A 19,305-nucleotide genomic window follows, 5' to 3' on the forward strand; every position below is an offset into this window, starting at 1 on the left:
AGCCAGAGGTGTTAAAGAGAAGGGAGGGAGGGGCATCTTGCTCGAGGTTTCTCACTGTAGGGGACCGGCAATATCAAACAACGGACCCTCTTTGGCAAGTATCTCTCATGCGTCTAAGACCCTCCGCTTACGTTCCTACCCTGGTAACCTTCTTTCTATTTTTCATATTCAACCTTTGTTGAACCAGGTCAGTCTCCTCGAGAACAACTCTCATTCAACACACTGAACGACAGCAAACCAGTTCACATACTCTCTCTCTCCCCTTCCCTTCCCTCCCCTCTCCTCAGGCCAATACGTCCCAGCGCTGAACTCCTCCCTGGGCACCAACTTCTTCGACCGGGACACCAAGATGCTGCAGCTGTTGGTGCGCGGCTCGGACCCCGTGGAGATCCGCACCTCCCCTCTGCTGGTGATCGCCTTCAACCTGCCCGCCATGACGGAGGACCAGTTCTTCGGGGAAAGCCTGGTGCGGAACCTGGCGCTGTTCCTCAAGGTGCCCTCCAGTATGATCCGCATCACCAAGGTGGTGCGCGAGGACGGCGGCGGCGGCGCCCGGCGCAGGAAGCGCGCGGCGGCGGCGGGGCTCACCGTGGAGGTGGAGATCCAGAAGCCCCCCGTGCAGCAGACCTCCAACACCACCGACGGTGAGGGGGGGGAGGGGGGGGTTGGGTTAAGGGTCGCTCAGTACTTTGACCAGCTTAAAGTATAGTACTATGAGTTGGTAAAAGTACTCAAAGACACTTTTAAGTTTAACACGTTAACCTTCTATGTTTTTATGTTTAAGTACTCATGAACTTACTACTTTAAGTACTTCACGTTAGTACTGTATTAACATGAAGTACTTTAAGTTTGCCAGTAAAAGAAAAAAAAACTACTTTTTTTTAAGTACTTTAAGGAACTCGCTCTACTCACAAACTTTAAGTACTTCACTTTCGTACTGTACTAACATGAAGTACTTTAAGTTTGTGAGTACTTGATTAATGATTAATGGTATATTATTGCAGTCTTATTGTAAAGTGTTACCAAGGCACAAGTGTGTGACTCCCCCTTCATGACTCACCCCGTCTCCCCCTCCCCCAGACGAGGCAGCCTTCGTGGAGCTCCAGTCCATCGCTGACGACCTGGGCCAGGCGGCGGTGTCCGGGAACCTCAGCCAGTCCATCGGCTTCAACGTCTCCTCCGTGGGCATCACCGCACCGCCTCCCCCCGCCTCCGACCCGTCCTGGAACCAGGTGCGTCTCCTCCTCCTACTCCTTGTGTTCACCCAAGATCCATAAATCATGGAGACTGGCCAACCAGTGGCCAACACATCGCTGTCCCGAGCAAACCAGTGCTAGCGTTTGCACAGAAGTGTATTTTTGTATAAGAGTTAGCGCACCAGTGTGTGTGTGTTCTGGTGTTAGCACACCAGTGTGGGTGTGCGTCCTGGTGTTAGCACACCAGTGTGTGTGTGTTCTGGTGTTAGCACACCAGTGTGGGTGTGCGTCCTGGTGTTAGCACACCAGTGTGTGTGTTTCCTGGTGTTAGCACACCAGTGTGTGTGTTTCCTGGTGTTAGCGCACCAGTGTGTTTATGAGCTACCGTTAGCATACGCGAGCGCTAGTGTAGCAGTGCGTACCTGTTCCTTTCCAGCCCCTTTTGGCGTATAAACGTGCGTTTGTCGCCCCCTGCAGGTGGCGACGGAGGAGGTGACCCGGGAGGAGCCCACGGTGAGCTTCGTGTCCAGCGTGGACATCCTGAGGCTGATGGAGGAGCCCATCGCTGGGGAGTACGTTGGCCTTCTGTCCCAGCAGCCCAGCCTCATGGCTCTGGATAAAGAGGTAGGCCTACCCAGAGGGTCAGGACTGATGGGACACACTTTATTAACAATATAATTATTATTATTATTATTATTATTATTATTATTATTATTATTATATATATATTATTCGTACCGATATTGCAATCTATACTACTTATTACTGGGCCGTTATGTTATATAACGGCTCAGTAATAAGTAGTATAGGTAGCAATATCTGTATGAATATCATAATATATTATATTTAGTGCTGTCAGTTTAACGCGTTATTAACGGCGTTAACGCAAACCAATCTTAACGGCTATAATTGAGCAAGAGCTGTACGAATGTTCAGTGATTGAAACAAAAAAAACCCTGGGCTATGGGAAGTTTAACGGTAGGCCTACCACTGTCATGCACCTACCCGATGTCACGTGGACCGGGTTGAATTCACTGCGGGTCTCTCTTCTTATATCCATTTTATATCCTAAAAGGCTAGCAGCACGAAATCAAGGGATATCTAGAATAGAAAAAAAATTGAGATTAATAGCGATTAATCGCGAGTGAACTATGACATTAATCGCGATTAAATATTTGAATTGCTTGACAGCACTAATTATATTATGATATTCATACTGATAATGCAACTTAAACTACTCATTATTGGGCCGTGCAGTGAGTTTCCCTTGCGGGCCAATAAAGACGAGCGGGACTCTTGCCTGACCGAATGGTGTTCCCCGTTACCAGGGTAACTGTGTGTCGGTCGGCGTGACGTCGCTGAGGGTGACGGCGACCCTGAAGGACGCCAGCGGCGTGGCGGTCGACGGCCTGGAGGGAAACACCACCATCCTGTTCAGGAGCTGCTGGGCCAACTTCACCGACCTAGCCATCGGCATCTCCGGTACGTCCACGAGTCGTACCCACAACCCCCGCGTTGCTCTGAGGAGAACCGGCTCCAACCGGTACAACGAGACGCCGGGCGGCTAGAGACGGATTCACTCTGAATCTTGATCTCGGTCATTTGATTCAGAATCAGAATTGGGTTAATGTGAAGGGAACATTTTCATGTTGTTACGTATTTTAAGCACATAAGCTGCCCCCACATAGCCACTAGGAAGCAGGATCGAACACATAAGCTGCAATAACTACTCAAGCCACAGATGGCAGCACCTTTAGACAGGTGAGGATGGCGGAGCCATTACGTCACACTGGCCACGCCCACTTCACATAGGCCACGCCCACTTGATAGAACCCAGGACGGAGTTCAGATTGAGGCCAGAGATCATAGGTAGACCCGCCGAGAGACATGGGCGTATGCCCGTGGCTCGAAGTAGCTCACGGTATTTCTCTCACACGCGTTAGATACAATTCCCTCCCTTTTGCTTCATAGTTACCACACCGAAATAAGCCTACTTTAACAAATAAAGTGAGTTAAAAGCGACCAAGGATTGGACTACTTTCTTCAAGAAAAAACGCAACAATGTGCATGGAATGTGTTAAGATAAGATAGATATACAACACATTAGGAAAAAAAATGCTTATTTAAACCATCCGTAACTAGAACATCTGTTCGTCCATCTGAAACATTAACACGAGTGTGCTCCTTTCTACGGTTCTCCATCATAGCTATCTCCAGCTATCAGCATACCTTGAAACACACTCCCAGTGTTGACTAAACGTCTGTCCCTCATTAACCCTCGACCCTTGTCTCCCGACCAATCCCCTGCAGGCGAGAACCTGCGCATGGCCTTCACCCTCAACGAATGGGGCACCCAGTCCCGCGCGTTCGAAGTCAGGGCCACGCCCACCACCACTATGCCCTACAACACCCCCACCCCCGCCAACACCCCCACCCCCACCACCCCCGCCAACACCACCACCTCCACCACCACCACCCCCGCCAACAACACCACCTCCACCACCACCACCCCCGCCAACACCCCCACCCCCGCCAACACCCCCACCCCCGCCAACACCACCCCCCCCGCCAACACCACCACCCCCGCCAACACCACCCCCCCCGCCAACACCCCCACCCCCGCCAACACCCCCACCCCCGCCAACACCCCCACCCCCGCCAACACCACCCCCCCCGCCAACACCACCACCCCCGCCAACAACACCACCACCTCCACCCCCGCCCAGCCTACCCCCATGGTCACCGACGATGAGTCAAGCATCTTTGACACGGCCAGCACCTTGCCCGCCGGGGCCGCCTGCATCCTCTTGGCACTCCTCTTCCTGGTTACGGTGCAGTGAGAGCTACCGATTGGCCGGTCGTGTGGACAGCCAGCGCGTTGATTGGTCGGTTTGGGTTGTTTGTTTCTGTAGGGAAGGGGAATGCGCTTACACACACACACACACAGAACACACATACACGCATACATACAGTATATAGATATAAACACATAAACACACATACACACATACATTTTTTCCATTTATTTTACACACTGCTGTCTTTTCTTGTCTTTCAAAGTAAACGTTTCTGTTTTACTTTTGCCAAACTGAGAGTTTAGAGTTGTATAATGTCGTACAATTAAAGTTATTTAAACATACCTCTCCATTTACAGTTAGTCCAAAGGTTTAGCATAACCACCTTGAAGCAAAATGCTGATTTGTATATATTTTGTTGAAATTCTACGATCTTCTAAAATATATACTTGTTCAAACATTGGAGTCCGCGTGTGTTTCTTGAATACGCGATCGGTTTTGGCGGGAGTCTGACTCTATCCATGGTGCTGAAGAGGAAACGGAGAAACCAGTTTCATGAATGACGGCTGCACGTCTTGTGTCCGCCTCTAGAGGGCGCCAAGCACCACCGCTTCGTTCTGAGTCGCCCTGCTAACGTCTTGGGTCAACGTGTGTGAGATAAATAAAGTATTAAAGTTAAACTGACACAAACTCATTTGACATACCGTAAAGGAAATTTGTAGCATACTAAATCCTACTTTTTTTAATTTTGGTGAGAGTAAAAGAAAGCGCAAGGCAGAGTGAGAGACAACCATATATCTCACACGGTTCGGTGGGCGTCATCCGTCATAAAACGCCTGGACCGAATTCTAAGAAAACGGCGACGAACGACAGGGGAACAATTAGCTTTTATAGCCTTAATTTAAGACCACCGTTTAGAGGAAGACAAGCGCGGTAGCTTACTCGGGTAGGCGTGTTCTCGGGGGGCACCCTTTAACTCGGGACGGGACGTCCTGCGCCCTGCACACTTCTCACAGTAGACCGCACTTGTTGCAGTCCTGGATGTGCAGGCCGGCTTCAAGCTGAATGCGTGGTCCTTCGGCCACAGACCCGGGCTCGATCAGTCTTAGGACGGAGACCTGTTTCTCGCCAGAGGATGGATCGGTACCAAGTAGCTGCCCTGGTCGTGGGTCTTGTACTGGTGCTGGAGACGACTTGTTTTCACTCACTCGCGGTGTTCCTCCCGGTAGCCCCCAAGGGCAGCAAGGGGACCAAGCTGTTCGACGAACAGGACGCGTCCAAGTATTTCAAGGAGTTCTACACGTCGCCGTCAAGTGAGAAGCACAACAAGGCTATCTCCAAAGACCTGGTTGAGCCCCACGACTACATGCTCTCCATCTATAAGACCTTCTCCACGGCCGAGAAGCTGGGGCTCAACGCGAGTTTCTTTCGATCGTCAAAAGCAGCCAACACAATCGCCAGCTTTGTCGACAACGGGCAAGGTATGGGACCACATACTAAATCCCCTTTACTGAGTGTTTTTCTCATTGTTTTGAAAGATATCCCAATGTTATCGTGCGCGTGTGCGCTTGCTTGCTCGTGTGCATTCTTTGTGTGTGCGTAAAGTGGGCACCTGTCTCGTCATGTCCCTGGCCAGGCCTCATATGTGTTCTGCAAATTAAAAAAAAATAGGCATTTACGTATAAAAAATGTTTGTTTAAAAACAATTTAAAAACAATTTCGTTCTGAATCCCACGTCTGCCTTATGCTATGGACCCTACGTCACAATGACGACTGCACCTGACCCACTGATCCACCGTGTCCCCTCAGACCAGCTCCCCCTCGCCCCGCTGAAGCGGCAGCGGTACGAGTTCGACGTGTCCACGCTGTCGGACCGCGCCGAGGTGTTGGGGGCGGAGCTCCGCATCTACACCAAGGTCTCGGGGACCCTCCGGACGCTGGACACGGCCGGGCCCGTGGAGCTCCAGCTGAGGTCCTGCTCCGACCAGCAGCTCCTGGACTCCCGGACCCTGGACCTGCAGGACCCCCAGGACCGGCCCAAGTGGGAGGTGCTGGACGTGTGGGAGGTGTTCCGGGAGCGCGGCCGCCACGCGCCGCAGTTCTGCCTGGAGCTGGCGGCCGTGCTGGACAACCCCGAGCGAGAGCTGGACCTGCGACTGCTGGGCTACCACCGGCAGGGCCGGCCGCAGCAGAAGAAGGCCATCCTGGTGGTCTTCACCCGCTCCCGCCGCCGGCAGACCCTGTTCAGCGAGCGGCGGGAGGGGATGGCCCTGGTGGGGCACAAGAGGAGGGGCGGGGGTGGCGGGGGTGGCGGGGGCGGTGGGCGAGGGAGGGGGCGGGAGAGGGCGGGAAGGGCGAAAGCCAACAGGAAGCGACGGACCACGGTGGTGGCGGCCGCGATGTCGTCGTCGTCGTCGGCGGCGGCGGCGGCGACCGCCAAGAACCGCCACGGCAAGCGGCACGGCAGGAAGTCGAAGACGCGCTGCGGCAAGCGGCCGCTGCACGTCAACTTCCGGCAGCTGGGCTGGGACGACTGGATCATCGCGCCGCTGGACTACGAGGCGCACCACTGCGAGGGCGTGTGCGAGTTCCCGCTCCGCGCCCACCTGGAGCCCACCAACCACGCCATCATCCAGACCCTCATGAACTCCATGGGGCCCGGGGACATGCCCCCGTCCTGCTGCGCCCCCACCCAGCTCAGCCCCATCAGCATCCTGTACATCGACTCGGGCAACAACGTGGTGTACAAGCAGTACGAGGACATGGTGGTGGAGTCCTGCGGGTGCAGGTAGTGGGGGGGGGTGGTGGTGGGGGTGGTGGTGGTGGTGGTGGTGCAGGAGAAGAAGGTGGCTGTGGTGGTGGAGGTGGCAGTGGTGGAGGAGTGAGCGGAGGTGGGAGGAGATGGTGGAGGAGTGGGATGAGGTTGAGGTGGTAGGAGGCGGTGGAGGATAGGGTGGAGGAGGTGGGAGGTGATGAAGGTGAAGGAGGTTGGGGGAGATGGAAGAGGTAGGAGATGGTGGAGGAAGTAGTGGAGGAGGTGGTGGAGGAGATAGTGGAGGTATTTGAGGAGATGGTCAGAAACGTTCTCTCTCTCGCTCTCATGGAAATGTCAGAAACGTTCTCTCTCTCGCTCTCAAAACATGTCCTTGTTGTGAAACATTTTAACGCTTTCAAAGCTATAGCTTTTCCCCGAACTGACCAAATCCGTTGTGAACCACATAAGAAATATGAACTTGTAAGATGAAGATAAGAACTTACTTATGGTGCCTGTCTAATTTTCATATTTCTTAGGTTTTTTTCCACTAACAAAGATTATTACCTCATCCATTTTATTGATCGATTTTTTTCCATTTTTATTTTAAGGAATAACTTATCCAGTCTCTTATCTTTTAGGTTTCTAACGGCCAAAACCATTCTGCAGAACGAAACACTCTTTTTGAACGGTTTTGTAAGAGTCTATGTGCTATTCATTACAAACGATAGAATGATGGCGTGTTTTAATGTTTGACCAGTATTAGCTAAATAACAAACCCTTTAAAATTATGACGTCTAGTTTCTTACGACTGCAGCAAAGTTTCAGACTCTCCTTGACATGACCTCTGGCTCAGGAAGCAGTTCAATCAGCTGTATGACTGCATCTAATTAGTTTCATTTAGTTGACATCCCAGTTCAAATTAATTAATTTTACAAACTTAAATAAATTACTGAATACATTATCAATATCTTCATCAATCCTTATCAGGTTTTGGGGGATCCGTTAAGAGCTTATTTTTGTATGCACTGATGTTCAAGTTTACCATATGTAAATATTGCTTTGGAAATTATAATTATACTTTATAAGGATAAGTTATTTCATTTTTCATGTCAATGTTGTCCGTTTTGATTAAGATATTGACTTTTAACGATTGACTTTTGATGTATGAAGGATTTACTAGAAGGAGTGCATAATATTTTCATGATGCTGTTGCCAAATTATATTTTGTAAAAATAGGAAAATATACAGGATAGAAACATTATTAGTATTCTGTTCAACTGTGTTTAATATTTTTTGTAGAATCATAGCCTTTTTTTGTCAATTTAGTATAATTTTATGGAGTTCTGAAACACATACAGTATATGCAATTAGTGTCATAAATAATTGCAAATCCAACGTTATGCCAGGTGATTTTTTGTTGAAATTTCTATTTTTGTTAGTTTGTTCTATTTATCTTGCTACTGCATATATAATTAAAAATATAAAAATATCAACAAATATCTTTGATGAACCTTAAGCAGTTATTCAGTATTCTTTTAGGGTTTCTTTTAACAATATATCCTTCTTTTTTTTTTGGTGGGAAATGTATGTTTTCCAACTTGACTATTCTTTATGACATATTGCCGATTACGTGCACCCTAATTTATTCAGTGTATTATATCAATTCCTGGTTGTTGTAATTAAATTAAAATGAGATAAACTTGTTCTGTTTCTTCCAGTTTGTCTACCTAAAGGAACCCAGTTTTTACCCCTCAATTGTCACACAGTAACACAGATTCTGTTGGGACACAATTAGTCAAGAACTACACTACCCATAATTCATCAGCATTCGGAATGTTCGGACGGATGACTCATTTGATTGCCAGCTACCTTCAGGTCAAAGTGAGTTCGGCAGACAACCAAAGGTCCCATGAGTGGCCCCCTGGACTGTCAATTCGTCCATGCGTCTGTCTCTCAGTCTGTCTATACGCGAGTGCCAGAAAACGACAAAACCGATTGGTTTACAAAGAAGAAACGAAAAAAACTCAAAAGCTGCTCATTCATTGGCCGATGTTGCAGACAATGTCATCCGGGAGCTCGACATCAGATTAAGCATGGTCTTCCCCCAGGGGGTCAAAGGTCAAGTGATGTACATTCTGCAGCCCACACGGGTCAGAGACCGGCGGGACCCACACAGACAGGTGGGGGGGGTTAGTGGTGGTGCTGATGGTGGGGGTGGTGGTGGGGGGGGACGTGCTAGTGGTAGAAGAGGATGGTGTTGAGGTGGTGGTGGTGGTTACGGTTGGACAGTGAGTGGTTGTTGGTGGGTTGGGGTGGTGCAGTGGTTGGAGGTCATTGTTTGAGGTCCAGTTGGGGGAAGGTGCTTGGTGGTGGAGGTGGGGTTTGGCTCGGGGGTTTGGGCTCTGGGTGGATTCGAGGGCTGGGTCGTTGGTTGGTTGGGGGATGCACTTGGGGGTGAGTTAGGTTTCGGGTGGTGGTTGTTTCGGTCGTGGTGTGGCGGTTGCTGGTGGGGGTTTTGTGGTTGTTGTGGTAATAGTTGTTAGGTGTGGGTTTGGGTGGGAGGGGTGCATTCGGGGAAGGAATGTGCGCGTGTTTGATGCCTAGGGTTTGTCCCTCTGTCTCCTCTCTCTACCACACACACACACGGTCCGATATAAACCAGGGAGGCCGTCTAACCCAGCTGCACTCAACTGTCCGCAGGAGAACAAAGGAGAGGAATGCAACATCTCTCAAAAGGCGGCATCTGGAGTCTCTCTCTCTCTCTCTCTCTCTCTCTCTCTCTCTCTCTCTCTCTCTCTCTCTCTCTCTCTCTCTCTCTCCCCTCTCTCTCCCCTCTCTCTCCCCTCTCTCTCTCCCCTCTCTCTCTCCTCTCTCCTCTCTCCTCTCTCTCTCTTCCCCCCCCCCCACCCCGTTGTGGTGTAGAGTCCGGTGGAGGCCATCTATCAGCAGTGTCGGTTTGGGGGTAAAGCGGTTGTCTCTGCAGTAGTATATTTTTCTGGCAGCGTATTTGGATGCTAATGCCTCTGACCCCCTTGTCCTTGAGGGAGGGGGGGGGCCGGAGGTGATGGGTTTGTTGGGATGTGATGTTTGGCCGATGTAAATCGGGACGTGTGGTGTACGTTTGTGGAATTCTAACTGATGAAAGCTGGGCTTGAATGGACACAAGCTCGGGAGGTCGAGAGACGAACCTGAGTCGGAACAAAAGGCAAACTGGTAAAAGCCAGTAAAACCCGGTAAATCCAGAACCCATAACTGAGGTCCTCGGCTGGTGGATTTGCGAAACGTGACAACTCTGCGCGCTGTCGAGGTATTGACAGAATATATCTCAGCCGCGTGTGCCTTGGGCCGTACGTGTTTGCTTTAAGTCCAACAGGTTATCCTACCGTCGTGACCTCTTTGTTTGCTCTTGTAAACTGGGCTTAACACCCCCTCCACACCGTGACCCACTTTCCTTTGTCAACTGTTGCCCACCGCAGTAACGGAAAGACAAATGAACAATGATTGAGCTCGAGAGTGCCTTTTTGAACTTTCACAAAAAGTACATCCTATCTTTTAAAACATGAATACGGTACACTTATTAACACTTTTATTCATTTAAAACGTCCCCCGTCAACGACTTTAAACGCCTCTTTCTTAAAGGGGTGAACATTAAACTCTCTCTTCTTCCTAAGTGACCTCAGTGCGGTGTCAGGATGGGATTACAGGAACGAGGCGAGAAGTGGTGTGTTATGACAGCGGACCCCGGGGCTGAAGGGGTGAGCGTCGACTATCCCGGGAGAAAGGCTGTAATTCGTGGGTCAGTGCAGTTTGGCAAACAAACGTCCTCTTGAGTAAAGTATCCTCAGACTCTGGCCTCTCTCTCTCTCCCTCTCTCTTCTGCGTCTCAATCAGGGAGGGGATCATCTTAAACGGCGGGGGGGCAACAGGGGGGGGGGGGGGGGGGGGGGGGCGCAGGCAGTGGGGAACTGGAGTGGCGGGGGTCACAAGAAAAAATAAAATGGTAAAAAATATAATTTCACAACACGGCTCAAAGGTTTTAACCGTAAAGTGAATGCGGAGTCTGTTTTGCTTTTGAAGAATTTGCTCCAATGTGTTTTCCGGAATATTCCGGTCAACACACAGTGACGGGAGGGGGGGAGGGGGGGAGGGGGGATGCCACTGTATCCTGGATACAGACACTTGGTTCCGGAACATTCCTTTTGGAATCTAGGATCCATTCTCGTCCCTCCCCACTTTGTTCTTCTGGCCTTGACTTTTACACCCTCCTTTTCTCTGTCTTCCTCTCTCTCCCTCTCTCTCTCTCTCTCCCTCACTCTCGTATAGTGTCTTTGTCCCTCCATCCCCACCCTCCTCACCCCCTCTCTCTCTGGCCCCTTGGTTAGGGGTTTCATGATAGGCCGGTACGACCTGAGCCGATTCTTCTAAAGACATTCACAAAGTTCTGATACTCCTCCCTGAACTCTCCATGATGCACCTGAAATGTGTGTGTGCGTGTTTGTGTGTTTATTATGTGTGTGAGATTGCGCGAGAGAGAGAGAGCGAGAGAGAGAGAGCGAGAGAGAGAGAAGAACAGCCAAAAGATGAGAAGATAAAGAGTAGTAGGGGTCCTGATCCTCCTTCTCCATTAGGGTGGTGGAGGTTTGGGGGGGTCCGGGGGTCTCTTCTCCATCAGAGGGGTGGGGGTGGGGGGGGTTTGGGTGACAGGCGCTCAGCGAGGGTTGTTTTACAGTCGCCCGGCGCTGGAAATGCAGACCAGATGAGGAGAAGATGGGGGGGACTCTCGGGCTAATTAGAAGTGCCTGCTGCCAGCTCTCTCTCTCTCTCTCTCTCTCTCTCTCTCTCTCTCTCTCTCTCTCTCTCTCTCTCTCTCTCTCTCTCTCTCTCTCTCTCTCTCTCTCTCTCTCTCTCTCTCTCTCTCTCTCTCTCTCTCTCTCTCTCTCTCTCTCTCTCTCTCTCTCTGATCCCAGAAAATCCCCCCCCCCTCCCTCCCTCCAGACCCTGCTCTTACATCAAAAGGAAATGACACGGGACACAGGGCGAACCATTAGTGAGCAGGACCCCCCCTCCCCCCCCCCCCCCCCCCTCTACAAATGAAAAGATCACAGGCATTCATTGGCTGGCTGATGACCGGCAGAATGTCTGCTTTCTCTCCGGCCTGTTGGTCTGTGATTTGTGCTATTTTTCTTTCGGTTCCTACCAATGGCATAAGGAAGGGGAACGATGTTGCCGTAACACAGCATTCTTAACATCTGTATTCTGGGGCCTTTCTTTATACCAAGTACGCCAAGTTCGGACTCACGTACGCCAAGTTCAGACTTGCGGACTCAGTAGTTCGGACTTGGAAAGATGAGAGATGCAGGGATGATTGTTGTGGTGAAATGCATTCTGGGATTTTTGCCTTTCACAAGTCACCTCGATAAACCCGGAACAAACAAGACACACACATCCGGGCATTTGCAGTGTACTTGGCTCGGTGGACCTTTGAATGGCCTGCGACTGTCCACAAGAACGCCGATGGAGAAAGGGGGGGGGGGGGGGGGGAGCATCTGGAAGTAGAAAACAAATTCAGCTCCATGCTTGCGGAGGAGGAGGAGGAGGAGGCCCAGGTGCTGACTGGGCGATGTTTCTGGTGGCCAAATCAGTCGCAGGTGCAGTCGGCATGAAGCAGAACCACAGGATCTAACCTCTCTCTCTCTCTCTCTCTCTCTCTCTCTCTCTCTCTCTCTCTCTCTCTCTCTCTCTCTCTCTCTCTCTCTCTCTCTCTCTCTCTCTCTCTCTCTCTCTCTCTCTCTCTCTCTCTCTCTCTCTCTCTCTCTCTCTCTCTCTCTCTCTCTCTCTCTCTCTCTCGGCAGGGGGTGGGGGTTCATGTCTGGAGTCTTGCGGGTCAATAAAAGTCAAAAGAGCGGTTATTGACTCTGAAGCCCCTGCTGCCTGGCGAGGGGAACCCTACACCGGTACGTCGGTGGCGTGCAGGCCGCTTGAGGCGGGACAGGAAATGCTGGGTGACGCTAACAGCCCGGAGGAGGAAGTGTTGACGGACTGAATTAAACAAGGAGAGAGGGGGGGAGGAGGGGCATGACACTAATGTTTTCCATTGACAAGGCGGAAAAAAAAACGCCCTTTGTTGCTGTACCACACACACACACATTCACAGACACACACACACACACACACATGGACGCGCACAGATGTACACATGGAGTCACGCATACACAATCATACACATAGTGCACCGATGTATACACACACACACACACATGGACGCGCACAGATGTACACATGGAGTCACGCATACACAATCATACACATAGTGCACCGATGTATACACACACACACACACACACACACGGAGGTGCACAGATGTACACACATACAAACAGATGTGCACAGGTGAAAACATTTACACACACGGACACACACATTTGAACACATTCACAGACACACACAAACACAGATAGACATGCACTCACACACACGTATTTATGTACCGTACAAAAAGCAAAAAAAAACAAATGCAGATACAAGCTTTCACACACAACATACATCAATGTATATCCATACAGACATTAGCCGCATTTGTTCACAGCCACTAATGTCATGTCACTGAATGATAATGTTATGTTTGGCATGAAACAATCCAACCCACCCGAACCACAGAGAGGCCCCCGGGTCAAACACGGCTGCTTTCAAGTACATGACAAAGGAGTCGAACTGACGTCTCACGCACGCACGCACACGCACGCACACGCACACACACACACACACACACACACCCTAACCGGTCCTCATTGTCGCCCCCCCCGGGATAAGGACTAGATCTTGGGGGGGGGGGGGCGGTCATCATAAAAAGTGAGTAGGTTGAAATTCATTCACCACTTGGTTCAAATGGAGAGCTACCGGAGCCTGGCACTCGGGCGATCTGCTTCCCATTACAGCCCCCCCCCGCAACCCCGGGGGGGGGGGGGGGGGGAGGGGGGGGAGGGGGAGACACGTACATTAGCTTCAAGAGGAGCTATCTCATGTACCGCGGCGGTAATGGTGCGGCGGTGTGTGTGGCGGTATGAGTCAGGGTAGATGAGTTAGGACCTGGGGTTGAGTGGGTGGAGGTGAGTTAGGGCCTGGAGCTGAGTGGGTGGAGATGAGTTAGGACCTGGGGTTGAGTCAGGGTGTAGGTGAGCTAGGATCCTGGGTTTGTTCCCTAACAGGTTGGGTGTTTTTTCAGAACCGCCTGAAACCAGACTAGCGTGAAGATGTTCCTCTGATGAATGGTACCCAGGGTGGGAGTGCTGAGGTTTGAGGTAGGTCGCAGAGAGAGGCGTTTGAATTTTTAAGGAACAGAGAAAGAAAATAATAAAAAATTAACTAATTCATTATAATAGCGAACGTGAAATGTTCGCAATACGTCGATATCTGGGTAAGCATGCAACGTATCTCTTTCTGTCTACAAACGACCTCTCCTTGACCGTCTCTCTGCCTCGCTCTCTCTCCAAGTCTTGTGTTTCTGAGTAACCCCTGCTCCTAAGTAAGCCCGCGGACCAGGACTTCAGAGGCATGCCGCGGGAGAGGTCAGCGAGATGAGGGGGCATTAGCAGACCTCCCAAAGCGTCCCCCGGCCCCCCCTCTCATCCACCACAGCACCTTGCTCCATCTCCCCTCGCTCAACACACGCTGATAAGGCTGTCAATCAGACGGAGGGGCGGGAGGCGGACGGGGGGGGGGGGGGGGGGGGGGGGGACAATTAAGCCAGAGCGAGATCGTTTAGAGGTTAACTTGGGGTGTGTGCGTGCGTTAACGTCGGTTACTTGAGGTAGATTTGGTGCTACACTTGCAAAGCGATCTTCATATATTCATCGGAAACATACGGTTAAATAACGTGACTACGGCGTGTGTTTTCCGAACGGGGGCGGTTTATCGGAAGGGCTACGAGGCGGACTTGGTGTGACACTTGTAAAGCGATCCTCGTACATTCACTGGAAACATCCAATGTGTTATTAAACCCTGCGATAACAGGCAGTGGTCCTCCCTGCCCTCCTCCCCAGTGCAGGGTCAGTGTGACGGGCGCTCCCAGGGATACGTCGGCAGCCCGTCCAGCCGCGCTCCGACCCGAGTGTCCGTGCCGCTGACCCCCGAGGCGTCTCTTGAGCTAAATGGGACCCGATTGGAAGCAGCCAGAGCGAATCAGCACACGGCCGGGTCACCCCCCCACCCCCACCCCCACCCCCATCGGCAGCACCACCTGACCCTACCCCCCGCGGTGGAGATGGGTGACGCTGGGGACCGCCACTCTTCACCTTTAGGTGTTGATTGCTTTCCGAACCCTTAAGCCCGCCGCCCCCCTCCCTACCCATCCCCCCCACTGCCCCCCCCCCCCCCCCCCCCCCCCCCCCGTACCCCGCGGCTTTTCCCAAGGAGATTAGACGATGTGCTCCCTAAAGCTGTTTCAACAGGTCGCTTGTAAAAGGTCAAAGGTCAACTACATGGCGGGGGCCTAATGGTAGCAAATAGCGTCAATCACCTTAAACATTACGGCGGCGGCGGCGGCGGCGGCCAGGGGGAGACCAGTGCCGGACCGGCGGGAGGAATGCGGGGAATCCAGAGGGGTTAAGCTGGAGCAGGAACTACACACCAAACACACACTGCCTCACACACACACACACACTTGTCAGGAGCACACACACACACATACAGGGGCGCACACACACACAAACACACACAGGAGCACACATACCAGAGCGCGCACACACACATGGACATTCGTAAGAGCACACACACACACGCAACACCAAACGGAAACACAAACACACACACACAATCACAGGAGCACAGACACAACGGAACACACACACACACACACACCCGCAGGAGCACACACACACGCACCAAACCCCTAACTGACACAAAAACACACACATAGGAACACACGTACACACACACAAACACATGTACATACACAGCCCCAAACACACAGGAAGACACATACACAGAAACATAGACACATACAGGAACACACACAGTAAACGTCCACAGTTCCTAAACGTGGGAGCCTGTTAAGCAGCCCTTTCTCCAATACACTTACACATCATAAAAATGCATGCACACACACACACACACACACACACACAAACATCCCAAATACCACCTACCATGCTGCTATCTATCTCACGCTTGACCTCATTCAGTCCGAGAGACAACACACCTCTCTGCTTCGATGACCTCACTTCCTCCCCCTCGGCTCATTACTTCCTGTGGCCGTGACAGAGTTCTCCCTCATTCCCCTCGCGTAAGGAAAACCCGCTTCATTAAAAACCCTCCACCTTCATTCACATGATCGCACTCAAGATTGGCTGAGAGGGCGGTCCAACACGGAACTCTGTAATTGATTGCTCTGCCCAGAGGTGCATAAACACATGACCATGACGTGTAACCGAAAACGCCGGTTGACTCCCGGCCAGGCCGTGTCGTCACCTGGCTAGCGGGGCCACCGTGCGGTCGGTGCCAAACACCTGGTTTCCACTTTGGTTGCAGCCTTACCGCCGCTGCAGTACGCCAGCTCAGTAGCCTAGCCTAGCTTCCGGCAAGCTAGCCTAGGGCTGGGCTAGAGTATGGCTTGAAGCCAGCCTGGCTTCTGGTTTGTTAGCTTACTAGCTTCCAGCACGCTAGGTAAGCGCAGTAGCCCTGGCTTAGCGCATTACCCTAGCCTAGCTTCTGGGATGTTAGCCTGAATTCCGGTATGGTAACCTTACTTTTGGTATGCTAGCATAGCTTCCGGTGCTCTGGCATAGCATTCAATATTCTAGCTTTGCTTTGACTGCACAAAACAAGCTACCGTTATGCTAGCATCGGTATGGTACGCTAGGATAGATATGGGTTTGCCACAATCAGGCTTGGGACATATGACTGAAATATATCCAGGCCCGTAATAATAGTATGTTAGCATAAGCTATGTTGTGCGCTGTTTTCCTCAAAAACACTTCGCCAAACACAGAACACTGCTGTGTTTTATGACTCTGCGGTTGCTATAGTGCCACAGGTAGGGGGAAACAACAGCGTGATTTGGGCAGAGTGAAGCCAGCGCCCGGGCTGTTTGTCTTACGGTACTGCGATGTAATTAAGGAATCATTCAACTGAGTAGATGACATCAGCCCCCTCAGAGCCACTGGTCGCCTGGGAGACCGGCTTCTGGGTTGTTTAAGAGGCCAACCGACTCATTCATAAAACTAAACAGACTTGTAATAATTACAGTTTTCCATTTGGCCTCAGGACTTTTGAAAGTAATGTCTCCATTAATGGACAGAAGCCTCCCTAATTCAGCATAAATGTGTGTGGCATTGTGTTTCCATGTCCATGTCTATGTGTGAATAGTGCACTTGAATGTACCCCAGCTTACCCGCTCTATATTTCTTCCTATATGCCTTCTATATCCCCACTAAATAAAAATGTAGAATACAGAATACACCCAGCTGTCAAAGTGTGATATGTTTTTTTGTGTGTACAATTCAACAAATATGAAAAGTGTGTGAGCATGCGGTATCGTATCCGCTTGCTTTGTCTGCCAGCACCTGCATGATGGGAGCCCGAGGAAGGGCAGCCAGCCTCTTTATGGCCGTCCCCATTTACCATTCAGCCGAGCGGAAGATTGATGACGGCTGGGCCGGGCGGGCGGGCGGTCTCTGTGTGTGAGAGACACAGTCTGACATGCACCGCACACAACAGTAAAACCACGCAGTCCATCTGCCTCCCAGGACAAACAAGGAGATGTCTCTCTCTCCCCGTCCCCCCGTCCCCCCGTCCCCGCCGTAAAAAACAACACCACACCGGATAGTTTACTGACAGAGCTCGGGGCAGGCGAAGACAAATCGCGGGGATTCTTTCAAGCGCAATCTCTTGCGCTGTCTCGCAAGTGAGATTTGAGGTTGAATATCGAAGTGCACGCATTCATGCTCCTGCTCACGGGTATGTGGGTGCTCCTGTGTGTGTGTGTGTGTGTGTGTGTGTGTGTGTGTGTGTGTGTGTGTGTGTGTGTGTCTAATGTGCAAATTAAAACGTTTGGCACAAAGCCTCCAGAATAGTGCTGTTTTTTTTTGGGGGGGGGGGGGGGGGGTGACCTTTTGACCCCGAGGGTCAACCAGACAGGGGTATCCCCCATCATCAGACGTCCTATATCCCCATGAAGAGCCAAAGAGCGGCAAACACAAGCGCCGGTTCCACTGATGCTTCCGGAAGTATCTTTACGACCGCCGCGCGGCGCGGCTCGCGTCGGTCGGCGGCGTTGACCTGAGTAGCCAATCGTGTGCCGCGGGGGGGGGGAGCAGAGTGGCGAGGTGCTAACCGTCGGGGTTAACGAGCGGAGCGCCAGACGCCCAGCCCCCGCTTTCAAGTTCGCCCTTCCCTCGCCCTAAACACACCCTCGTAAAAACAAGGGCCTTGTAAAAAACACAAATCATAAAAAATAAGGACGGCTTAACTTACAAAAAGTCGTAGTTTATCGCCTTTGCCGTGCCGAGATTCGTGTAAAATCGCCATCGCCATGGGAACGAAGGAATTTCAATATTTCACGCATGAAGACCCCCCCCGACTCCTGCATTCTTTTGGATGACTAAACACCCCCAACGTTACAAAATAACACTCTATATATATATACATGTACATGTCTTTAAACATACTTCTTAGCGCCTATCTGGTACAGTAGTGAACAGGAAGTGAGGTCATGAGGAGCGGTTTGTGGGCACCGCGGCGTGAACCGCCGGCGCGCTGACCCCTGCCGACCCCCACAGCTCCACTGAACTTAAAAGGTGAACTGGATCAGGGCCCTTCAGCGAGGCCAGACCCCCCCTCCGCCATGGTGCTAAGCCCCCCACCAGGGGGGAGCTTAGACCAGCGGTGAAAGCAACCTAATGAGTGGTAAGTAATCAACACTATTAGCGCGCTACGCTAACACTCCCCAGCGTCTAGCAAACCGACCAACTGCCAGGAAAAAAAAAAAAACTTCAGCATTGTACCGCCACCATCGTCCTCGTCAAGTTTGTCTTTCCAATGGCGGTGGAAGTGACTTTAATCAGGGCTGACGAACGAACGGAACAGAGATGAATTTAATGACTTTGGAGGTCCGTCTCTGCCGAGTCGCCCAAGCCAGAAATTGCTCTGATTGACGAGCTGAACGGTTGGCGCTTGTTTCCTCTCTCCCCCCCCCCCCCCCCCCCCCCCGTCGGCCTTAATCTATAGCCGCGCTACGGCGCTATACTCACAGAGGTGACTTCATGGGTTTTAATTGGCAACCGCCCATCATAACGTAGCCCTGTAGTAATGGGGAATGGAGGTGGAGGGTTGTTCTGGGCTTGTGTATCGCAACATCACATCGCAATGACGGCCTCCATTTTGGAAGCATAGGAGAGCTCTGAAGTGTTATTTATTCAAAACTCAGAACTCAACCAGCCTTCATGCTCAGGAGATCTGTAGTTCAGCCAAATAAATCATTAAAATATTCCATATTAATGAAGGACAGGCTGACCGAGACAGACGGACAGAGACCAACGGACAGAGCCAGCCAGACAGACAGACA

The 19,305-nt window shown here is 51.3% G+C and overlaps 2 protein-coding genes across 2 annotated transcripts in view; both read left to right on the plus strand.

Annotated features, from left to right (window-relative positions):
• The window catches only part of LOC130376212 (fibrocystin-L-like), a 59,676-nt gene extending 55,640 nt beyond the window's left edge, over window positions 1–4,036 (plus strand). Inside the window, exons 72-77 of the mRNA XM_056583436.1 lie at window positions 288–644; window positions 1,081–1,232; window positions 1,674–1,820; window positions 2,525–2,678; window positions 3,507–3,616; window positions 3,923–4,036. Coding sequence (XP_056439411.1) covers window positions 288–644; window positions 1,081–1,232; window positions 1,674–1,820; window positions 2,525–2,678; window positions 3,507–3,616; window positions 3,923–4,036 — 1,034 coding nt within the window. The remainder of the gene's footprint in view (window positions 1–287; window positions 645–1,080; window positions 1,233–1,673; window positions 1,821–2,524; window positions 2,679–3,506; window positions 3,617–3,922) is intronic.
• A 1,306-nt stretch (window positions 4,037–5,342) lies between these two features.
• Window positions 5,343–6,783, plus strand: gdf6b (growth differentiation factor 6b). The gene is made up of 4 exons (XM_056583260.1): window positions 5,343–5,472; window positions 5,801–6,289; window positions 6,320–6,381; window positions 6,433–6,783. Exons 1-4 carry the CDS (start codon window positions 5,358–5,360, stop codon window positions 6,781–6,783), a joined length of 1,017 nt encoding a protein of 338 aa, XP_056439235.1. The 5' UTR covers window positions 5,343–5,357.
• The last annotated feature ends 12,522 nt before the right edge of the window (window positions 6,784–19,305 follow it).

Source organism: Gadus chalcogrammus, chromosome 22, assembly GCF_026213295.1.
Source record: "Gadus chalcogrammus isolate NIFS_2021 chromosome 22, NIFS_Gcha_1.0, whole genome shotgun sequence".
In the NCBI taxonomy this organism is placed as follows: Eukaryota; Metazoa; Chordata; class Actinopteri; order Gadiformes; family Gadidae; genus Gadus; species Gadus chalcogrammus.